General features: G+C 36.2%; 3 protein-coding genes and 2 pseudogenes across 6 annotated transcripts; 2 read left to right on the top strand and 3 right to left on the bottom strand.

Moving 5' to 3' along the window:
• Positions 1-2,033: 2,033 nt before the first annotated feature.
• LOC121785883 (ACT domain-containing protein ACR3) lies at positions 2,034-6,826 on the top strand. Of its 4 annotated transcripts, none has more exons than XM_042184368.1 (10): positions 2,035-2,224; positions 2,288-2,449; positions 3,254-3,332; positions 3,744-3,818; positions 4,024-4,069; positions 4,591-4,705; positions 5,059-5,126; positions 5,338-5,943; positions 6,060-6,164; positions 6,255-6,826. In XM_042184368.1, the coding sequence occupies exons 4-10, from the start codon at positions 3,754-3,756 to the stop codon at positions 6,573-6,575; spliced, it is 1,326 nt and encodes a 441-aa protein (XP_042040302.1). In that variant the 5' UTR covers positions 2,035-2,224; positions 2,288-2,449; positions 3,254-3,332; positions 3,744-3,753; the 3' UTR covers positions 6,576-6,826. The 4 variants fall into 4 exon arrangements, with proteins under 4 accessions (XP_042040309.1, XP_042040302.1, XP_042040294.1 ...); XM_042184360.1 differs by having other exon boundaries at positions 2,288-2,468; XM_042184352.1 differs by lacking the exon at positions 2,288-2,449 and having other exon boundaries at positions 2,035-2,287.
• A 480-nt stretch (positions 6,827-7,306) lies between these two features.
• Positions 7,307-9,144, top strand: LOC121772296 (annotated as a pseudogene).
• LOC121785873 lies at positions 8,531-11,186 on the bottom strand. Its single transcript, XM_042184342.1, has 5 exons — positions 10,919-11,186; positions 10,769-10,837; positions 10,616-10,695; positions 10,113-10,315; positions 8,531-9,788 (listed from the first exon to the last, which is right to left on the bottom strand). The coding sequence occupies exons 1-5, from the start codon at positions 11,077-11,079 to the stop codon at positions 9,729-9,731; spliced, it is 573 nt and encodes a 190-aa protein (XP_042040276.1). The 5' UTR covers positions 11,080-11,186; the 3' UTR covers positions 8,531-9,728.
• Positions 11,187-12,252: 1,066 nt separating this feature from the next.
• LOC121772010 lies at positions 12,253-13,629 on the bottom strand. Its single transcript, XM_042168926.1, has 5 exons — positions 13,384-13,629; positions 13,205-13,273; positions 13,041-13,120; positions 12,756-12,958; positions 12,253-12,530 (listed from the first exon to the last, which is right to left on the bottom strand). Exons 1-5 carry the CDS (start codon positions 13,554-13,556, stop codon positions 12,351-12,353), a joined length of 705 nt encoding a protein of 234 aa, XP_042024860.1. The 5' UTR covers positions 13,557-13,629; the 3' UTR covers positions 12,253-12,350.
• A 3,395-nt stretch (positions 13,630-17,024) lies between these two features.
• Positions 17,025-17,809, bottom strand: LOC121771819 (annotated as a pseudogene).
• Positions 17,810-20,990: the final 3,181 nt, after the last annotated feature.

Here is a 20,990-nt window from a genome sequence, read left to right as displayed (position 1 = left end):
AATTTTGAATATAATATGTAAAAAATACATTGATTTTATCTTAATATTAATTTTTTACTAACCAATTAATGATATCGTGACAAATGACATCACCTTATTAGATGATAAATAGAGGAGGGAGTGCGGTGGTAAGACGCTTCACCTCCGACCGTTAAGCCGGGGGTCCGAGTCACTTCGGGGGTAGATGGGGAACCATCGTCTATCCTCATTTAAATAAGAAAAAAAAATAGAGGAAGGAGCGCCCTAATTTTTAATAAGACGATTTTAGAAATTGACGGTTCAAATTGGCAGGAGGAGATTATAAGTCGAGTAACAATAGGAGTATTCAATCATAATTTGAAATACTTGAACATGTGTATAATTATAACAAAGAAAATGGACTATCATAACGTGGGACAGTTTAGAAAATGGATTGCAAATCATTATACTTAGAAAAAGCGTTACCTTCTGTTGAAATTAATGATGCAATGCATTAATAGAAAGAGTGATGCTAAATGACTATAATGTGGCCGGTCATAAAGAGTTAATTTAGTCCATTTACATGTATAAAAAAAATTAGAATTACCGATATAAACTTATATGTGTGTGAATGGACTTGTGAGTTGATACTTATCTTTGAATTCCATTACGTAAAACACATTAATATCATGAATTACTGTATACGTTGAGTAACAATCAAGAAATGACAGTAGTAATAAGTTGAGCAAAAACTACGAAAGAGCAATACTAACAATGTTGAGCAACATATAATGAAGATGATATAAAAGTAAAATCAAGTAGTATTAAACTAAAAATTTGAAAAAAAAATCAATTTTTTTTATTATTTAATTAATTTATGGTTGGCCATAATGTGGCCGCATAGCATTATTCTAATAAATCTTGTATTGTCACGTATCTTATGAACCCGACTCTTTGGACGTATATAATGATTGCCAATTTGCCATCATTAGAGCATCTCCAGTAAGACTGGACGTCAAATAGCTCTCATATAGCCTTCACACTGCCACATCATCAGCACTACAATTCTCCTGCCACATCAGCTTGCCACATCAACTGGATATCAAATAGCCCTCACATAGCCTTCACACTACATATCCACATCACTAATAACAATTATATAATTTAATTTACAATCGTATCAACATACGGAATTTAATTTACGAGACAAATACATTTAAATTGAATAATACTAGTAAAATTTCAAAAAGTACAATAATTTAAAAAAATACATTTAAAAAAATTACATTTAAAAAAATTACATAAATTTACATAAAAACTAACGCCTTGCAATCCTCCGCGCCCACAACTCTTCAACTAAATCCTTTTGGAGTCGAATATGAGCCTCCGTCTGACGCATGTCGGCGTATATATAATGTTTTCAAAAGAAAAAAAAATAAAAAATAAAATCTGACGCCGGTTTGACGCCGATCCGGGACCCACAATGGCGCTGTGAGGATCGGCGTCGGAACCGGCGTCATCGCGCGAATCGGCATGGCCACGCCGATTTTGACGCCGATTTCACCGACGCCGGTTCCAATGGTTCGGCGTCAGAACCGGCGTCGGCAAAAAATCGGCGTCGCGATTTTGATGCCGGCATTGGAGATGCTCTTAATTCAAAATATAGATTAAACTCTTTCAAAAAATAATTTTCCATTATGTAATGGTTAATTTTATTGGAAAAGGGAAATTATTTTACTGCTTATAAATCAACATCAGCCAGATCGGATGTGCATAGGAGAGAGAGAGCGCGTGAAGTGAAGCCAAACATCGAGTGGGGCCCAGTAGCGTAATTAAAAGAGAACCAAAAAAGGAAGGTCAAACCCCAGAGAGGGTGGTACATACACGCGCGTGGAGGAGCGTGGGAGGGAGCGCACAAGAATCCTCTGTTTGGGTCGCCGCGTCACTATCTTAATTCGTTAGCGCTGTACTTTGTCGGATTAGACTTAATTAATCCGTATTTAAGCATAATTTAAAAGCGTTAATCAGTCACGCGCTCTCTGTCCACCAACAACTGCACTCGCCTCACCACCATTCGTCCATGCATCCACTGCCCAATATCTCTTCTTCCTCCTTTTTCACCAACACAACACTGCAGATTCCTTCTCTCTCTAGCCCAACAACCTTATAGAGAGAGTGTGTGTGATAAATAGTGGAGGGGGTAGTGCTATTCCAACGTCGAAAGTTCCATTCTTGTCTCTTTTACTCCAATTTGCACAACGCACAGGTCATGTATATGTGAATCCAACTGTCAACTGCAAACTTCGTCTCACACCTCTTCCGTTTGCAGGTTACTCAATTCAATTTTCCTTCTCTCTCTCTCTGTATTTCATGCTTTACCAGACACGTGATTCAATTGCTCTCGAGAAGCCTCAATTAATCGGTTTAATTACTTCCTAGTGCTATTCGGTTACGATTCCTCTCTAAAATTGTTTTTTCCTGCTGATTTAAGGTGAAATTTACTGATTTCGGTAAGATGTGAAACGTTTTTTCTGGAAAAGCTTGGTGTGATTTTGATTTGGCGAGTTGCTATTAACGTTTTTCTGAGATTTTTGTGCTTAGACGATAGCTCACATGATAGTTGTGGGCGAATTAGTATTCTTACTAAAAGCGTGACAAAAGTTTAATTTAATGCCTTGTGTAGTAGTAAAAGAATTTCCTTTCAGGGTTGGTTGTGTGTACTGTATAGTCCCTAGAGTTTTAATGGAGGCTGTGTGATTGAGATTGAATTGTAGCTACAGTAGCCTTTTCTATATATATAGAAAGGGAGACTTGAGTTTGATTTACATGTATTGCCCTTCTCAAAACTTTTTTCAAGTATATATTAGTTTCACTGAAGTGCTCATATTTCGGGTTTGGACCGCAACTCATCCTGGCTCCAAAAGGTTGCATTTCTGTATTGCACTAGGTGGGGATGAATATGGTGCTCTTACCTTTGTTAATTCACTTAGTAGGGCCTCTCTATGAAACGAAGCTGCTGCTTGGTCCAATATTTACATTTCATTTGACTATTGCAAATCTATGTTGTGACTCCGGGACTTTGGTAGATGGATTCATATTTGAGAAACGACGAAGAATTTGTTACTATGATTGGGAAAGAGTGTTAGTTGTTCACTCAGCACATGTTTGGTAGGGTACATAACTGTCTTTCTATAAATTATGACATTTCTAATGTTGTGGCTTGGGTATACACTTCTTTCATAAATTTAGTTAATTTGTGGGCTTAGATTAAAAAACTATTATCGTCTTGCTGCAGAAAAGTTAATTGACACAATGTAAAGGTGTTATCCATAAAAGTCGTGCTGATGGAATAGAGCTAATCTTTCGTCAAAGAGGTTCCACAATTTTCTTACCAAACATTGTTTTGTTATGCTTCTGTAGATATATGAACTGTTCGTTGACTTACTATGACTTTCATCTTCTACATGTCATGTCTTCTTGTACAAAAGAAATGCAACACATTGAAAATGTGAACTATTAGTTCTCTCTCTGAGGACGTTGCTTTTGCTTATGCTTCTGTAACTGCTCTGATACGTTGAAATATTTTCTTCTAATATTTGGTTATTAAATGGAGATCATGACTGTTGTAAATGAAATTTAATTGTTCAAATAGTACAATTTTATAACTTTATTACTATAATTTCCCATTTATTTAAATCAGGCAACTTCTTACAGCTCAAACACTTCGATGCTTATGACATGTAGTATGCATGTTTCTCATAAATGCTCATTTGGCTATGACGCAGAGAGGAGAGAATGGGTTCGTGGGCGTACTTTGATCCTGAGTACGAGACATTAAGCATCAGAATAAATCCTCCTCAGTTCAGTTCTAAACCTTTGCATGTTTACATATAACATAAACTGTATTGTTTGTCTTCTTGTATCTTTGATGGTCGGATCATGTTCCCATTTTTAAAGTTTTTTGATATTCACAGTTAAATTTAGATTTGGTCGTTTTATTATGTTAAATAAGTATTTTTGGTAATTTTTAAAATAGTGTTCAACTATATTTGTTTGCCTATTCAGGGTTTCTGTGGACAACTCTAGCTGCAGGGAATGCACTCTGGTCAAGGTAACCATCTGCAAGAGTTATCAAAATTTAGAGAAAACAACCGATTTATGGTTTGCATTCTGTTCCATATGTTTTCCAAGTATATTGACTGCTGTTGTCAGCATGAATGCAAATTGGCAGTTTCTGAAGAGTTTCTAAAAATTTGCTGCCTTTCTTCTCTTGTTTGGAACATTGAAACGTGCAAAATGAAGCTAACATCAAGCATTGATGGCACCTTTTAGTTGTATTAGTAGTTGCAGAGTCCAATTTTTCTTTTATGCTTTTAAAAGCAACTATGTAAGACATGGATTGTTAATTATGAGGTCGCAAAAACAAGTTATTTTTGCTCACAGTGAGGACAGAAAACACATACCTTTTCCTTAATGAATATCCTAACTAGAGAGATGGTTGTCTATGGCTATCATTGTACATACCTACAATTGATTCTAGTTGAGTGAGTACAATGTAATTGCTATTTGACCATGTCTGCATGCATTCGATGCGGTTTTGGTTAACTGACAAGCGAATTGTACATTGCTCAGGTTGACAGCATGAACAAACCAGGGATACTGCTTGAGGTGGTGCAAATCCTCACGGACCTTGACCTTACAATTACGAAAGCTTACATTTCCTCTGATGGCGGGTGGTTTATGGATGGTATGAATGTTTTTGTTGACTTCTTCCACCAAACAGCACTAAAAAGGACTCTCAGGTCTTGCTTTGAGGCTTTGAACCTGGTTCGAAATAATAAATCTGTATAGCTACACTACATAATTTAATATTATTTTCCAATCATTAAACTACAAATAAGATGAATTATTGACCATGTACTTGTTTATGTTGACAAACACTGTGAAACCGCAAGCCGTAACTTCTTGATGCTCATATTTAACACATCTCTATGTGGGTCAGACGGTTTCTACTATAGTCGTGTTAGGTTCATGTAAGACAAGCAAACCACAAACTGTTTTGGAGTTCCTTTTCATGGCTTCTATTCTTCTTTTTTGCAGTGTTTCACGTCACTGATCAACACGGGCAAAAGATTAGCGATAGCAAGACTATTGAATACATAGAAAAGGTATACTGCATTGCTTACTTTGCTTCTATCTTAGTTTTCCTAAACAAAATCATCTCTACTCATTTAACTCGGAAGCTTGGCCTAAGCTCCACAAAATGTAATGCAGTTTCTTGTTTTCCACGCCCCTTCTTGTTTTACAAAAATATGCTCATGTTGGGAATCTGGTACATTTTTTCATGTCATAATTTTCCTTATCATTATGTGAAAATAGGCTCTAGGACCAAAAGGAAGCATGTCAGGCTTATTGAAGCCATCTCCCGGGAAGAGGGTGGGGTTGGACTCTGTGGGTGACTGCACTGCTATTGAGCTTATAGGCCCGGATCGGCCCGGTCTCTTATCAGAGATTTCTGCTGTGCTTGCCAATCTCCAGATCAATGTTGCTGCTGCTGAAGTTTGGACCCATAACCGACGCATAGCATGCGTTCTTTACGTTAATGATGACACCACCAACCGTGCTGTGGTTGATGCCTCACGGTTGGCAGCTATGGAAGAGCAGCTCAAGAACATTCTCCGTGGTTGTAGTTCTGACGATTCAGTAGCTTGTACCAGCTTTTCCATGGGTTCAACCCACATCGATAGACGCCTGCACCAGCTGTTCTTTGCTGACAGAGACTATGAAGTTACTGGAACCGAGCAGGGTTGTCCTGTCAAACCAAATGTGACCATTGAGCGGTGCGAAGAGAAAGATTACTCTGTGGTTACTGTCAAGTGCAAAGATAGACCAAAGCTCATGTTCGACATTGTGTGCACCCTTACAGACATGCAGTACATCGTCTTCCACGCCACAATCTCATCTGACGGCCCCTATGCTTCACAGGTATCACCCATTCTCTTGTTTCTTCCAACTCCACTAATAGCAGCTATGCTTGTGTTGAATCTATTTACCCTTTGCATTTGCCACCTCTACTAATAGATAGAATCTTCAATATATAGGAATATTTTGTACGCCATATGGACGGTTGCACACTACAGACAGAAGCAGAGAAAGAAAAGGCCATCAAGTGTCTCGAAGCAGCAATCAGACGAAGAACAAGTGAGGTAATTGAGTTGCAGTTACACACACCTTTCTATCACTAAAATGAAAAGGAAATGCAAGTAGTGAACATGTTTTCGTTGAAATATGATTAGGGTCTAAGCTTGGAGCTTTGTGCAAAGGACCGAGTAGGGCTGCTCTCAGAAGTAACTCGAATCCTCCGAGAGACTGGACTCTCAGTGACGAGAGCAGGTGTGACAACAGTCGGGGAGCAAGCCATGAACGTGTTTTACGTGAGTGAGGCATCGGGAAAACCAGTAGATGCAAGGACCATAGAAGCCCTGCGCAAGGAGATTGGGCAGACGATGAGGCTCAACGTGAAGAAGGCACCGATGAACACTAAAACACTCGAAGCAAGTGGTTGGGCAAAGACTAGCTTCTTCTTTGGAGGTTTGCTGGAAAAGTTTCTACCTTGAATTTGTACAACAATTTCACTCTACTAAGAAAACCATTCATGTTTTCTCAGCTTTCTGCAAGATTTCTATGTGTTGACTTCCCCACTTCATCAAAACTGTAAAAATGAAGTGAGGAGTTGTAATAAAAGCTGTGCTATTATACTAGAAATTGTTGCTATCATATTGAAACTCTTGTACATAAGGTTTCCATGTAAATTATAAATATATGGGATCCTATTTAATGGTGTGATTACTGCTTTTGGAGCTATCTATCCTTTTTTTTCTTGATTTCCAATTTTTATGTGAATGGTATTCAGCTTGCGTATGTGTAAATGAGTCTGGATCATGCTTGGGTTTTACGTAAATAAGTTGATATAGCGAGACTAAATATTACTCTATTCGCCTATTAGTGTTTGATTTTATAAATGACTTGACTCAATCATAATGGGGAAGTCTAAAACAGGAATATCACTCATAACTAATGATACGGATGAAGGGATTACAGATTTACAGTACATGTTAGCAGTTAAAAACGGGATAAACACTTTTATATACTTAAATCAATATCAAAACAAGATTACTGTTGATATGACACGTGGCCCCATCACTCGTAGACCTCTTTTGTCTACCTTAAGCAAATTTTAAAGAGCACAGCTCCTGAGCTTTCTTCGACAAGGCAGAATCGTAATTTCCTGAGCATAAGCCGAGGTAAAGTAATCTTCTTTATGCTTCTCCACACACGCACACTCACCCCAATTCCCCCTTTCATTTTCTTAAATCAAGAATAATAGTACTCGTAGTAGTATTAATCTGTGATCGTCCCTTTATATGATCAAATGTTTTTTTCTTGCAAAATATTATAGTAGTACTAGGAAAGAAGAAGACCCTTTACAATAATTTCTCGAGAAAATACAAAAAGACTGTATTTTTACTAAAAAAAGGAAGAACGAAGTTTCTTGAATTTGACTCTGCAAACGAGAACCTCATTGCTTTGACACCTATTGATGGTTTCAGATTGAGTGAGGGATGAGAGAGAGTTTGGAAATGAAAATTTGTTGTTTTTGCAGAATTTTGTATGTAAAAAAGGTGGAATTGTATGCAGATGATCTTGTGTTGATTTCAAGTGTTACATTGTGATGCCCTCTTTCTTTTGGTTGATTTCTTGGGATTTTCCTCTGTTTTGTTTGAGATTAGTTATTTGAATTGCCTTTACTTGTTGATATGGTTGTGTTTATATCTTCTTGTTTGTTTGGGACATGATTGAATTTATGATATGTTCTATGTTTGATTTAAGATAAAGTTAGTTTTCAAGAGAAACTAAGATGTTAAGAGCTACCGTTTCACATGAGATGTTGTTATAAAGTAGTTCATGATCTGTATTAGCTTGTTAGAACGCCCGGTGTGAAGTAGTTTCTGATTAATTTTGCATATGTCCAGCTGCAAGAAGAGCAAGAACAATCTGGTACTATCACTGGCCACCCAAGTTCACGAAGCTGCAGGCTCTCGTCTTGAGGCAGGACACGCCACAGCTCCAGGACGACGCTGTTGAAACAATCGCAGCTCACTGTCACGAGCTTCAAGAGTTGGATCTCAGTAAGAGCTTCAGACTCACTGATCGCTCCCTGTATGCGTAGTCCCGTGGCTGCCCTGAGCTCGTGAAGCTGAACATTAGCGGTTGTTCAGCCTTCAGCGACACTGCTCTCGGATATCTGACCAGGTGTTACAGGAAACTGAAGACCTTAAATCTTTGTGGTTGTGTTAGGACCGCAACAGATAGGGCACTGAAGGTACTGGCTCGTTTAAGTTCCCGTCTCTTGATGCATATGTTGATCTGTCATATGCTTTCTGCAGGCGATCGGGTTCAACTGCCACCAAATGCAGTCGTTGAATCTTGGATGGTGCGACTGGGTCAGTGATGAAGGTGTCAAGAGTTTGGCCTTTGGTTGCCCTAATCTTCGAGCTCTTGACTTGTGAGGTTGCCTTCGTATCACAGGTATAAACGTGCATCACTTACATGAATTCTACGTACGTAGTTATATTTAACGAGGTAGAGTTTGTGCTGAAACATGATTTGGGGGAAGGCCAGTTAATTTCTATTGCTTCACGCACTTGATTTAGTTACATATATGCTTCAAACACGGGTAGATGTTTTGAGGCCGTGTTTTGGTTAAGACCGCGTTTGAGCTTGCCATAATTTTTTGTTTCTTCTTTAAATTGCAACTGACGAGAGTGTCGTTGCGTTGGCAAACAACTGCGTCCACCTGAGGTCGCTCGGGCTGTACTATTGCCAGAATATTACAGACAGAGCGATGCACTCTCTAGCACAGAGCCGGATGAGGAACAAGCACGGTGTTGGGCATCCGCGAAGGGCAGGTACGAGGAGGAAGGGCTTACGAACCTCAACATCAGCCAGTGCACAGCCCTCACACCCCCAGCCGTACAGGCTCTATGCGACTCTTTCCCTGCCCTCCACACTTGTGCGGGTCGACATTCACTCATAATCATCGGTTGCCTCAACTCAACATCTGTCCACTGTGCGTGCGCCCACACGCCGTGCCTCATCTTGCACATAGTCTGGGTAGGAACATAATTTGTTGTATGTAAACCATAGTCTACTTTGGAGCATTACATTTAGTGCATCCATTGGTCTATGATCTCACCTTTACTATAGTGATATATCATAATATTAATAATATTCGACTTAACTAATCACATATATAAAAAAAATGTGCAAAGTTGTTTCGATGTATTGAAGATTAATTGTAGACTTTTAAAGGGACGGCCAGTAAACATGGAAATAACGTATAAAAATACTTAAAATTTCCATTTATCGAGTAACAAATGAAGACAACAGATGCTCAATTTTTATTTTCAGTATTCATTTGATTTACCATTATCATTTACTAATTTTTTACAATACGTAATCTAATTGATCTCTATTGAAATGAACTACTCCTAATATGTACACAATTATATATGAAGAAAGAGAACAAGTGATTCCATCCTATAATATGAAATTCTTTTATGTACAATTAATAATAATGACTTCACAACTAAGAAAAAATCCCAGCCTAGCTTTTTTTTTTTTTTTTTTTTTTTTTTTTGGGAAATCGCAGCCTAGCTACTGGTCAGATATATGTAAAGTCGCAATTAATTAATATTGCAATTTCCTCGTTAATTGGCTTCATCATTTATGCCCATTATGCCTTCGATCTTCCCTTCCACTTCCTGGAACTGCAAATGCAAATGCAAAATAAATAGCATTAGTTCAAAAATTACAAAACATTGGGTTAAATATATGCACAATTACACGTCATATATAATCGAGTTGAAAATCAAACAATTGACTAAGTCGTTTTGATACAACAAAGATATTTTTGACTAAGTAACTTAATTCTAATTATCTTGCAGAATAATTATTCTAACCAGTGGCGTACGTAGCCACATTGCACATGCGTGTTAGCTAAATCAAATCTATTTCGTAGTATTCTAATTTGTAATTAAGTAATGAAACCCTTTAATTTAATGTTAACATTGTTTGTTTAGAAATGTAATTACCTTGTCAATGGCATCTCCAACTGTCCGAGCATCTTGAGCTGTAGCTTCAGCCACATCCTCCAAATGATCCACCACTTTCTTCAGTTTCTGGCCTTCCGGCATGGCCTCGGAGATCTCCTCCGCCACCTTGTCGACTATCTCCGCCACTTTCTCTACAACCTCCACTATTTCTTCGATCGTTTCCACCACCGCATCAACATCATCTACAATTTTTATTTATACACAACTCCAAATTAAGGCAAAACGTCATATATATACAAGAATGACCGAAGAAATCTAAGAACCAACCCTAGTTCCTTCAAATCGTATTTTTTTAAGAAAAATCATAAACTGAGTGCAAAACAGTTTTATTTACTAGGCCGAAAACCCTATAATTGTGAATGAAATAAAAATAATAATTGATCTCCGATGGCCAAAATTCATCAGTGTTTTGTTGTGAATTTCAAGTCATTCTGATTTCTCTGACCCTAGCTAGATAATTAAACAAATTAAAGAAAACTTACTTTTGAATTCGAGAAATGGACCCCATGTACCGCTTGTAGAAGGTACAACAATTGAAGCCACTAATCCAAGAATCCACTTCCTACACAAATTATATTCTACCATCAACATATATGTAAACATAATACTTACTATGAATCCAGATGAATACTTACAATGGTGAAGATGGAGGTAATGGAGCACTTGGCTGAGGTTGAACACTGCCACTATCAACAGAAAATTTTCTGGAGAAAATTACAACATAATTAATATAATCAGTCAAATGTATCAAAATCAAGAACTTAGCATAATGAGGTTTGCTATACCTTTTTTGTGTGTTATAGATTTGCATTCTTGTGTGGTTGCTAAGACACCGATAACCCGAGTTCGGAGATAGGCCATGATGTCTGAGATGTGAAGTGTTTGAAGCCGGATATTGTGAAGATAACCTTGCAATCTGCTTGATGAATCTTGTCGCAGACGACATGATAAATTAATGTGTTCAAAAAATATTGGTGTTTTACTTTTTTGTGTTGAATCGGGAGATATGTGTTAATGGAATATGGCAAGAAATAGTAACCGATATGTAGGAAAATAAAGCTGTTTCGAAAAATATAAATGAAGTAGAAATGTGAGTTTCCAAGAAATATATGCTGATTGGTAGACGCGCTGAAGAATAATAAAATTAGTAAATACTAACACGTTTAACAGTTGAAGATTTCTAAGGTTTTGACTTCTCAACGTTAATTTGGTCTATAATTTGTTACATGAGAAGTTAAAATGCATATTAACATCAGTCTGATCTCTTTTTCTCCTTGAAAATAATTTTAATATTATTATATTTGAATCTAGATAATAACGTCCGAATCTGAAGTTGGGTAAAATGAAAAGGTATCGTTAGCCACCATAGAATATTCAATCAGTATTATCTACTTGTAATACTATAATTTGGAAATTTTCGATTAGTAAGTCATTTTTTAATAAATTGTCCCAGCTGGCCTGCTTCTCTTTTCCCAATCCCATGTGTTTTTTATGCCCAAATGTTATTAGATATACATTATGATATTATCACATATATATATGGGTGTTGATTTAATGAATCATGTTCGATTTAGGGTAGGTATTGAAGTCAAAGCTACCGTTCAAAGGAAATTTTATCCATATTAATTCAGCTTATTTTTACTGTTACTTAAGTGGAAATTGTATTAATCTTCTTTCTTTCTTTTTTTTGGGTTACAAGAGGAGAGCCAAAGCTCTAGAGATACAAATGCTTAGGTAGCAACAGATCATGGAACAGTCTTACCTATAATCTTATTTAGCTGAAATAGATGATCAACGCCTCCTGAAGGATCGTTTAACAGTCGAAAGATCTCGTGCATATTCAATCCCAGTTAGCCATAATTAAAGTCTACCACCCGACTAATCTTCTTTCTTGAGATTTAGTTAGTTCAACTCCATATTAAACTAAATGTTAAACACAAAATTAATTCCTTTGTACCCTTATATATTTACTGTGGTAGTTATATAATTTTGTACCAAATTCACAAATTACGTGGATATAATTATCTATTATTAACAATTTTACACATAAACCGTACTCATATTAAAAAAAAAGACTAAATATTATTATGAACCCAATATTTAATGGATATACATAGAAAAGAAATAAGAAATCTAGTACAATATGTAATTTTACACTTTGTACTTGAGAATAAATTATTATACAGTACACTTTCATTAGATATATAATTACATTAATTAATGTTTGCTTGTATCATCAACTTCTTCTTCTTTGGCTGGCTCTTGGAGTTGGGCTCTATCTTCTTCCTCATTTTGTGCTCCATTTTCTTGATTATCTTCTTTGTGATGCCCATGGTTGATGGCACCCTCAACCACACACTCCACATAATCCTCTACCTTTTCCTCCACTTCTTGAACCTTCACCATATAAATAAATTAATCAACAAAATATATAGTAACTACATTTTGAATTTAATTACTCTAATTAATTATGTGTCCCATTTCCGTCAAATACACTATATGTACCGTTTCCATTAAACACACTATTGAAAATAGCTATTTTTCAATATTTAAAGCAAATTGAATTTTATTACAAGTCTGATTATACTAATGTTGATTAAACTGAATTACTAATTAATATACCTTATCTATAAAGTCTCCAAGTTTATGAGCATCCTTATTAGCTACTTCAGCCACATGCTCAACAAAATCCACTGCTTTTCTGAGCCCTCCGTCCACGGGAAGCTCCTCCGCCAATTTCTCGGCTGCCTTCTCCACCCCCTCCGCGGCCTTCTCCACTGCCTCGACTATTTCCTCCGCTATCTCCACCGCCATCTCCACTTCATCTGAAAATTCATCCACACATAGGTATATTTAATTAATGGTGTGAAAAGAAACTTATTATTCCCTATTATATGTGTAGCTTACTTTTAATTTTGAGAAGCGATGTCCATTTACCGCTGAAGAAAGGTAGAACTACTGTTATAGCTACGCCCAAAATCCATTTTCTGCATGAAGTTAATTAATTATTTAACCACAAATTTTATAATTAAATAAATAATGATTGCTAAAAAAATAAATTTGACACGAACATGAAATTGAAAGGAGGCTCGGAGGGAGGTGGAGCTCCCGGTTGGATAACACTGCGTACGAGAAATCTCCTGAAAATGCATATAATTAAGGATAATTAATTAATTGCATAATGAAAATTAAAATGTGACCGTTAATAATAATATCGATCATCCAATAATGATAACATGTACGTACATACCTTGAACTTGTGAGATGCTGTTTCAAACTCGTTTTATTATCCCAAAAACGAGTTTGATCATAACGAATAGGAAGGCATGAAGATAAGAATGTCGAATTTTGAGTTTTGGAGGGCTGCAAATGTGGAGCAGGGAGAAGTCTGAAGGCGACGAGAGATTTGGATATTGTAGACATGTCGATTTTTGAGTATTTAGGCTGATGATCGATTTTGAAAGTTGTTAAATCTAAGTAATTAATTTTGCGAAGAAATGTGGTAGAATTTTATAGGAGAAAATGGATGTGAGTCTACGCGCTTAGTGTTGGACAAGAAATCTCCTTCTTAGGAGTAATATTCTTGTTTTCCAACCTGCTTTAAGCTGACTTTTCTTCATTTTGTTCATCGAATAAGTCCATTCTTGGGTAATTTGGTTGAAGGTCGTATAAATATCAAATATCACGTAGGCAATATGAAATATTTTTAATAAAATTAATGAACATTTATGAATAAAGACATATTTTATGTTTATATTCTTGCATAAGAAGCCGGTGTCCGAACCTTCCCATCTCAACGGAGGCTTGGAGTCAATGACAGATAGTTTGAGTAATATCAGAAGTTAGGCATGATACCAAATTGCTGACGTGGATTAATTTGTTGATAGTATATTTTTCGAAAGAAAATGGAGTAGTACTTATTTAATCATTGACGGATCATTTATTTCGCAGATGACTATGAACATTGGAGGCAGTATTGTGTTGCTTCTAAAGCTACAATTTCTAGGTTAAATAATTGTTAATTTGGTCAACCGCGCGAATTATGAATTAAACTACCATAATATATTTTTTATACGTACTTAACATATAGTATTAAAAAATTGTGTCTGTATTTCCTAGACATTTTGAATTGAACTGGACGTCAGCTGAATTCGATATGAGATTATAAAATATATGTTTAATTTATCCAGTATAATACATGCATACTTGCCAAATAATATTAATTTAAGAATTATTTGCATGCTTTTGATTTGTATAAAGGATCGTGTATTTCATACTATGCCAAACTAGCTATTAAAGTGCTCTATCATACGAATATATGATTGCACTCGTATTATACAATATTTATATATGTTTATGTATTGTTTTTACTTTGATTGATATTTTTTGAATTAAGCAAACACTATAATTTTATGTATAACATATCTTCGCAAAATTAATTTTATTGATAAATAATGTTACTAGCGACTAAAATGAGGTACGTATGACGGAATTTTCCTTTGATAAATTCCATTTTTTGTTGTATTAAGTAAGATAGTAGGAGTATTAAGAAATGAATTAATGATTTTTAAGATTGGACGTGGCTCTTTTGGACTCCTGATTTTGTGGCGGACTAATTTAATTAGCATATGTCATTTAATGAAAATGGTCTTTATTAGTAATGAATCTTTTTGGGCTTTAGTACACAACATGATAGATAAAGGGATTTTTGAATTGGATTTCAATTTATGTTACTGGTCGAGCCCTATGTTACTTTCAGTTTCCGCTGCAAGCACTCGTTAAGATGCACGCACAATATTTCATTCAAGCACAAATCTCAAATTTATTATATTTTCGTTAGGTAAAATGCATGTCATGCAAAGACATTTGTATACAACATGACGAAGAAATTTGAGCTTTTTTGTTGTTTGAACAGACATTATTGTTTCATTTAATTAAGGTTACGTCAATGCATAATACATTTATATTAATGATAAACCCATAAAATTACAAAAATTGGAGTATAATTTTATTCATACTCATCATGTATAATGCATGCATCAAATTAATTAAATCAAGATAGGCTTCTTGCATGTGTGATTCCCCGTCCACTCAAAACATATAGAATCAAACGAAATGGAAAAATTAAATCATACAATAGAAAATTAAATCTTCCCCAATAACTTCATAGATTTGAAACAATCATACAATAGAAATTAAATCTTCCCAAAATATATTATCAAAACTAAACCAACATTAATCCAAACCCTACAATTATCAATGCCCTAAAAAAATTCGTAAGGTATTATTGTATTAATCAACTTAACAAGTGGGCATCGTCGCGCTGACGCAATAATTCATTTTTTTTAAAAATTTTGAATTAAATAAAAAAATATTAAAAAATGAAAAACGGTATTATTACCGTTATATTACCGTTTTTTCAATTTTTTAATTTTTTACTCTATAAATACTCCTAATTCATCCTCATTTCACACACAAATACACATCTATTCTTCCCAAATCATCTCCATTTCCTCTCCAATTTTCATCTAACCTCTCATCACAAAATGTCCGGCGACGGAAACTCTGGCGGTGGCGGCTCCGGTGGGTTCGACATCAACGTGTTCGGCGACTGGGGGGCACGTACAATGTCCTCGGTGGTGGTTCCGGTTCGTCGACGCCGGGCACCCAGGGTTCGTCGACGCCGGGGGGTACCAACCACCCCATTTTTTATGTGGATGCATACGCTCGTCCCTCCGCCCCGAGGTATTCGCAGGGATTATCCAAGATTCGGGAGGATTATTCCGTTGATCCCACTCCGGAAGAAGGCCGAGGCGGTGGAGGAGGCCGAGGCGGGGGAGGAGGCCGAGGTGGTGGAAGCTCCAGGGCGGAGGCGGAGGCGGACGAGGAGGGGGAAGAGGAGGAGGATCTAGGCCGGCATCCGTACGGCCCCAAAGAAACGCTGGCGGTGTACAACGTCTGGATCAGCGTCTCGTACGATCTCATCGTCGGGAATCACAACCCCGGAAGTGCTTCTGGGAAAAGGTCACCGAGGCCTACCACGAGATTAAGCCGAAGGCGTCCCGCCGCCGCACATATAAGATGCTCCACGCTCACTTTGACTGAGTCGACAGAGAGGTCAAAAGATTCTGCGCCATCCACAAGAATGAAGCGGCTCATTACCAAAGCGGAACTACGGGAGCCGACATTCTGAGGTTTGGGAGTTCGACGACACCGGCAAACAATTCAAATATGTCGATGCTTGGGAGTTCGTCAAAGACGAGGAAAGGTGGGCCGGCGGTGTCCGGTCTAGCTCGAGCTCGACCTCGAAGCGCACGAAGCACACGACGGGTGGCCAATACTCGTCTAGTGAGGGCGGTTCGGGCAGCGCCCCACAAGAGTTTGCCTCGCAGGAGGTTGAGGCGCTGACAGACGATTCCGAGGGGTCCTCCCGTGGGCGCCGTCGACAGCAAGGGAGAAATGCGGCGAAGGCGGCTAGAAGAGGAGGGGCCGAGCCGAGGGCTCGGGGGGACCCTCGAACTCCCTTATGTCCATGTACATGACCGCCACAACGGCTGACACTTCCCGCATGACGCCTCCCCAATACCAAGCCTATCTTAACGAAATTGCGTTTATGGCAGCACAACTTGGCATTCCGCCTCCTCACGGCTTCAGTGCACCTCCATCGCCTTCGGGGGATGATTCGCCGCCGGAGTAGTTTTTTTTTATTTTCTTTAAAATTGTATTTTAAATTATGTCATTTTTATTTTTTAGGATTTTAATTAAGTGTTTTTTTTTTTAAATTTTAAATTATATTTTTATTTTATTTTTAATGAAGTGTGTTTTTTAATTGAATTTGGTTGGAAATAAAAATAAAAAATGAAATTGAATGAATAGTAATTTAAGGGACGGTTAAGGGACGGAGGGTTGTAGGTTTCGTCCCTTAGTTAAGAGATGGAGTAAAAAAGTACAGTGTGACCCATGAATAGTAATTTAAGGGACGGATAAGTGACAGCGTTGCGGATGGCCTTAGGCCACCCAGAGAAGGAAGATAAAGGGAAGATTTTGTCATTACTTTTTCTTTGTGAATCATCAAAATTCATTCCACCATTTTGGAAGCTGATTTTGGATCCATACTCCTCTTGAAGCCTTGCATTATGATCTTGATGATTGGCTCTTAAAATCTTGCTAGAAAGCTTGGATTTTTCTCTTTGCGTTCTTGCCATAATAACATGCCAATGGTTTTTTACAGCATTATCAGTTCTACCAGGAAAAAGCCTTGAAATTAAAGCCCATTTGTTTCCATGTAGTCTATGAGCTGTAAGCAGCCTTTCTTCCTCTTCCTCCGAGAACGGCCTTTCAGTCTGCAACTCTTACCTACATATATCAATGATAAAATAAAAAATATTTATTTTTTAGGGTTTGGTGGCAGATTCTAGAAAAATTGAAATGGAACTTGATTTCTCCTACCAAGTAACTGATGAAGCCTAATCTTGAAATATGTAAATACAAAAATGAATTATTTCAAGATAAAATTATCATATATAGGGTTACCTGATCTTCCTTGAAGTTTTTCAGCAATGGAATTCCAATTTTTCGACTAGCTGCCGATGTTTTTCGTCTTCTACGGGCCTCCAGTGGCCTCGAGGGCAAGTTCTTGGATCATCGTTCGAGCCACGACATGTGATTTCACCCATGGAAATTTCAGCTCTTTATATCTAATGTTATCAAAAAATATTTCAGAATATCAGAAAAAGGAAATCTCCAGAAAGTAGAAGAGAAGAAGATATAAATCAACTGATGAAATCATGAAATAATTGGTTTTGCCCCACAAAATGGACTTGAACACATAGTTTTGATGAGAAAGGAAATTAAAGAAAATCAAAATTCGATCGGCCTTAATTTTGATAATGCCCCTTGAATATTAAATTGTGGTAATTAGTGACAAGTGTCTTCTTGTTACTGAGATTTACTAGTCAAAAAACACACGATAAGATATAGTAATAAATTATTACTATTATTATTACACGTACATATCTATACACGTTTGATTCATACAGAGGAAGCATATATATATATATTACCTTGGATGATCAAGAAGGAAAACATAAATGATGAGAGCCTGAAAACCTCGAAAGTTTTTCTCTTAATTAGAAAGATAGATTGATCAGAAGAAAAGGAAGTCTGAAGAATTTCTTTTGAAACTAGATTGTCAAAATATTAAGCTATATAATGTTTCAAGCAGACAGAATTTAACATCTTGTTATTGAATTGTTGCAATGGTTGGTGGCCTCTCCATGTTTCTTTTAACTATCGATACACTTCACAATTTTATATTAAAAAGTTTATTAGTCTCTTGGTACATCCATACACAAAATAATTTAATTTTTAGAACAAACAATAAATCTCAGAATTTCATTTTCTCTTAACTAACTAGATTTCTTTTCTTTTTGCAATCTAAGATTTTCATGTTTTCCATATTAGTTAGGTAAAATATTTTTTTAAGGATTAATATTTTACTACTATCAATTTTCCAATTTATAAGATTTGTAAAATAGTGGTTTAGAGCTGAAATAAGTGTACTGTCCATGCAGATGTTAAGTCAAAAGAAAACTTAGAAAGAAACAAATAAAGCAAGAAAACTTTTAAAAAATGATTTATTAACTGACTGATTATTCTCCCTACCCCACGAAATTAATCACTTTGGTTTTCCAAAGGCATCCTCAAAAATAGCTCATCCATTCACATCAAATCTAGTTTATCTAAGAGCACAAGCCATCTCAAAAATGGTGGGTGCAAAATCAGTGTCTAAACCTTAATAAAACTGTGGTAATATGTATGTACCACTGTCTAATCAAGAACCGCTCCGAATCTTTTTTGTTCCAATTTGATTGTATTGGATTTGAACATTCATAATCTGGGCATGAAAAAACTATACTAGTATTATGTAAACTTCATATTTCAGTTAGGTGCCTAAATTCTTTTAAGATGGGAGAATTTTTTTAAGAGCATTAATTAGTCTGGTCATTTATTACACTTGAAAGGGATCTTCTATGAATGTGTTAGAGATTAAAAAAAATAAAAAAAATAATGAATCCAATTTGGTCATATATATGGTGCTCCAGATCTCTCAGATGTCATATCAACTAGAAAAAATGTGTTAAGAGATAATAAAATAGAGAATGCAACAACCTCTCAAGACTGTAACTTCATGGCTACAACGTATATTCCACAAGCATGAAAAATGGATCTCAGTTAGTAAAAATGAATAAATTCTCATAAAATTGGATAGGGAAAAAAAGAATACCTAATTAAGCAAGGCTGGGAAGAGGATAAAAGAAAAGGATGGTGGATATAAAGGTTTGGAATATTTGAAAAGGAAAAAAATAATAACTATACCTTAATTAATTGATCCAAGTTATTTTAATTATCTCATATTTCCACAAGAAATCCATTTTAGAAAATGAACTCTCATAAACTTAAACCTCAACAAACAAACTTTGACCCAACACTCTACCATATTCAACTCTACTTTTATTTATACCTATCAAGCAACTAATTTCTTTTTTTATATAACTATAGGGAGAACTTTAATATTACCAACTTCTCACGATTCACGATTAACGATTAGTTATTTATGTGTGTGTGTGTGTGTGTGTGTGTGTGTGTGTGTGAATAGGGCAGTGTACCGATTCATGAATAACTTCCTTTTCTTGAGTTGGAAGTTGGAACCTATTCAATAACTTTCATCATCTAACTTCATTACATAGGCTATCTTTTATTTTCCAAATATTATTAGGAAAATAAACACTAATATATTATATAAATAAATACTAGTATAAAGCTAGTTTCACTTGTCAGATCTGTTTGAAAAAAAAATATTTGTTGCACTTGTCGAAGCAAACATTTTTTAAAATAAATTAGCTGATGATTAACACTTAATCAGCAGTCTTTTTACAATCAAGTGAAACACTTCAACAAAAAGGTGGCGTGTCATCCACCACAAAAACTAAATAGTACAAAAAGTAAGAAATTTTCAAAAGAAGCGTAATCCATATAAAATATAATTAGGGTTTAAATGGAGGGACAGACTTTCCTTGTTGAAATTCAGTTAATACCAACCTCTATTTTATTTTGATTAAAAAGTAATTACGTTTAGTTAATTAATTAACAAAATTAACTATACGTAGTTAGTTGAATTTTTGTATCTATCAATATTCCTTAATTCCGATAGATTGCCAATCCTTTTCAGTTAACAATATCTTTTCATTCTCATTTTAAGGTGGAGTATTTGGAATTAAGATTGTGACACTTTAGCTAACTTTTATGTCATTATATTATGGATCTAGTGTTGGAAAAAAACGTGTAAATTGATGGAAACTTTTGATATGGCCAATCCTTTGGCTTTCCATCTCTTGTAACCACCTTTTGCATAATGGTTTGCTTAATGGTGGATTATGATCATGACCTTCCATGTCCTCTTTTGTGCCTATATAAGGCATGTGGATTTGAGAGATGTGGACACACAAACAAAACATTCTATCTTCTCTCTAGCTCTCAAGCATTCTAGTTAGCTTTTTAGAAGCATTGTCTAGCTCGATTCTCGGAACTCCATCAAGTTCGCCGGTGCCTAGCGGGTTTGAGGTGCTTCTACACGCTAGGAGGAAGTCGTTTTATCTTTGGGGGCAATACGTCATTCCGTGAGCACTAGCCGAGGCGTAATTTATCTTGCGGAAAGAGGGCTTTCCTCGACTCGACTTATAAATTTGGCTTGCTTTATTTCCATTGTAATTTTCATTCCTCTTTTTGTTGCAAAGTTTCCTTTCGATTGTAATAGTTAGAGTACAGCCTGTACACGGCTTGGGAATTTCTTCCCAT

Source organism: Salvia splendens, chromosome 2, assembly GCF_004379255.2.
Source record: "Salvia splendens isolate huo1 chromosome 2, SspV2, whole genome shotgun sequence".
NCBI classification, from domain to species: Eukaryota; Viridiplantae; Streptophyta; class Magnoliopsida; order Lamiales; family Lamiaceae; genus Salvia; species Salvia splendens.
Note: the sequence above shows the minus strand (reverse complement) of the source record. Positions and strands in the feature narration are given on the sequence as shown.

Coding starts and splice junctions, on each gene's coding strand:
- LOC121785883 (XM_042184375.1), top strand. CDS start 3,754: ATGGGTTCGTGGGCGTACTTTGATCCTGAGTACGAGACATTAAGCATC. Junction 4,070..4,590: donor GGGAATGCACTCTGGTCAAG/GTAACCATCTGC, acceptor TACATTGCTCAG/GTTGACAGCATGAACAAACC. Junction 5,944..6,059: donor ACGGCCCCTATGCTTCACAG/GTATCACCCATT, acceptor TTCAATATATAG/GAATATTTTGTACGCCATAT.
- LOC121785873 (XM_042184342.1), bottom strand. CDS start 11,079: ATGTCGTCTGCGACAAGATTCATCAAGCAGATTGCAAGGTTATCTTCA. Junction 10,696..10,768: donor TTACCTCCATCTTCACCATT/GTAAGTATTCAT, acceptor TAATTTGTGTAG/GAAGTGGATTCTTGGATTAG. Junction 10,316..10,615: donor TCCATTTCTCGAATTCAAAA/GTAAGTTTTCTT, acceptor TAAAAATTGTAG/ATGATGTTGATGCGGTGGTG.
- LOC121772010 (XM_042168926.1), bottom strand. CDS start 13,556: ATGTCTACAATATCCAAATCTCTCGTCGCCTTCAGACTTCTCCCTGCT. Junction 13,274..13,383: donor CAGCATCTCACAAGTTCAAG/GTATGTACGTAC, acceptor ATGCATTTTCAG/GAGATTTCTCGTACGCAGTG. Junction 12,959..13,040: donor ATCGCTTCTCAAAATTAAAA/GTAAGCTACACA, acceptor ATGAATTTTCAG/ATGAAGTGGAGATGGCGGTG.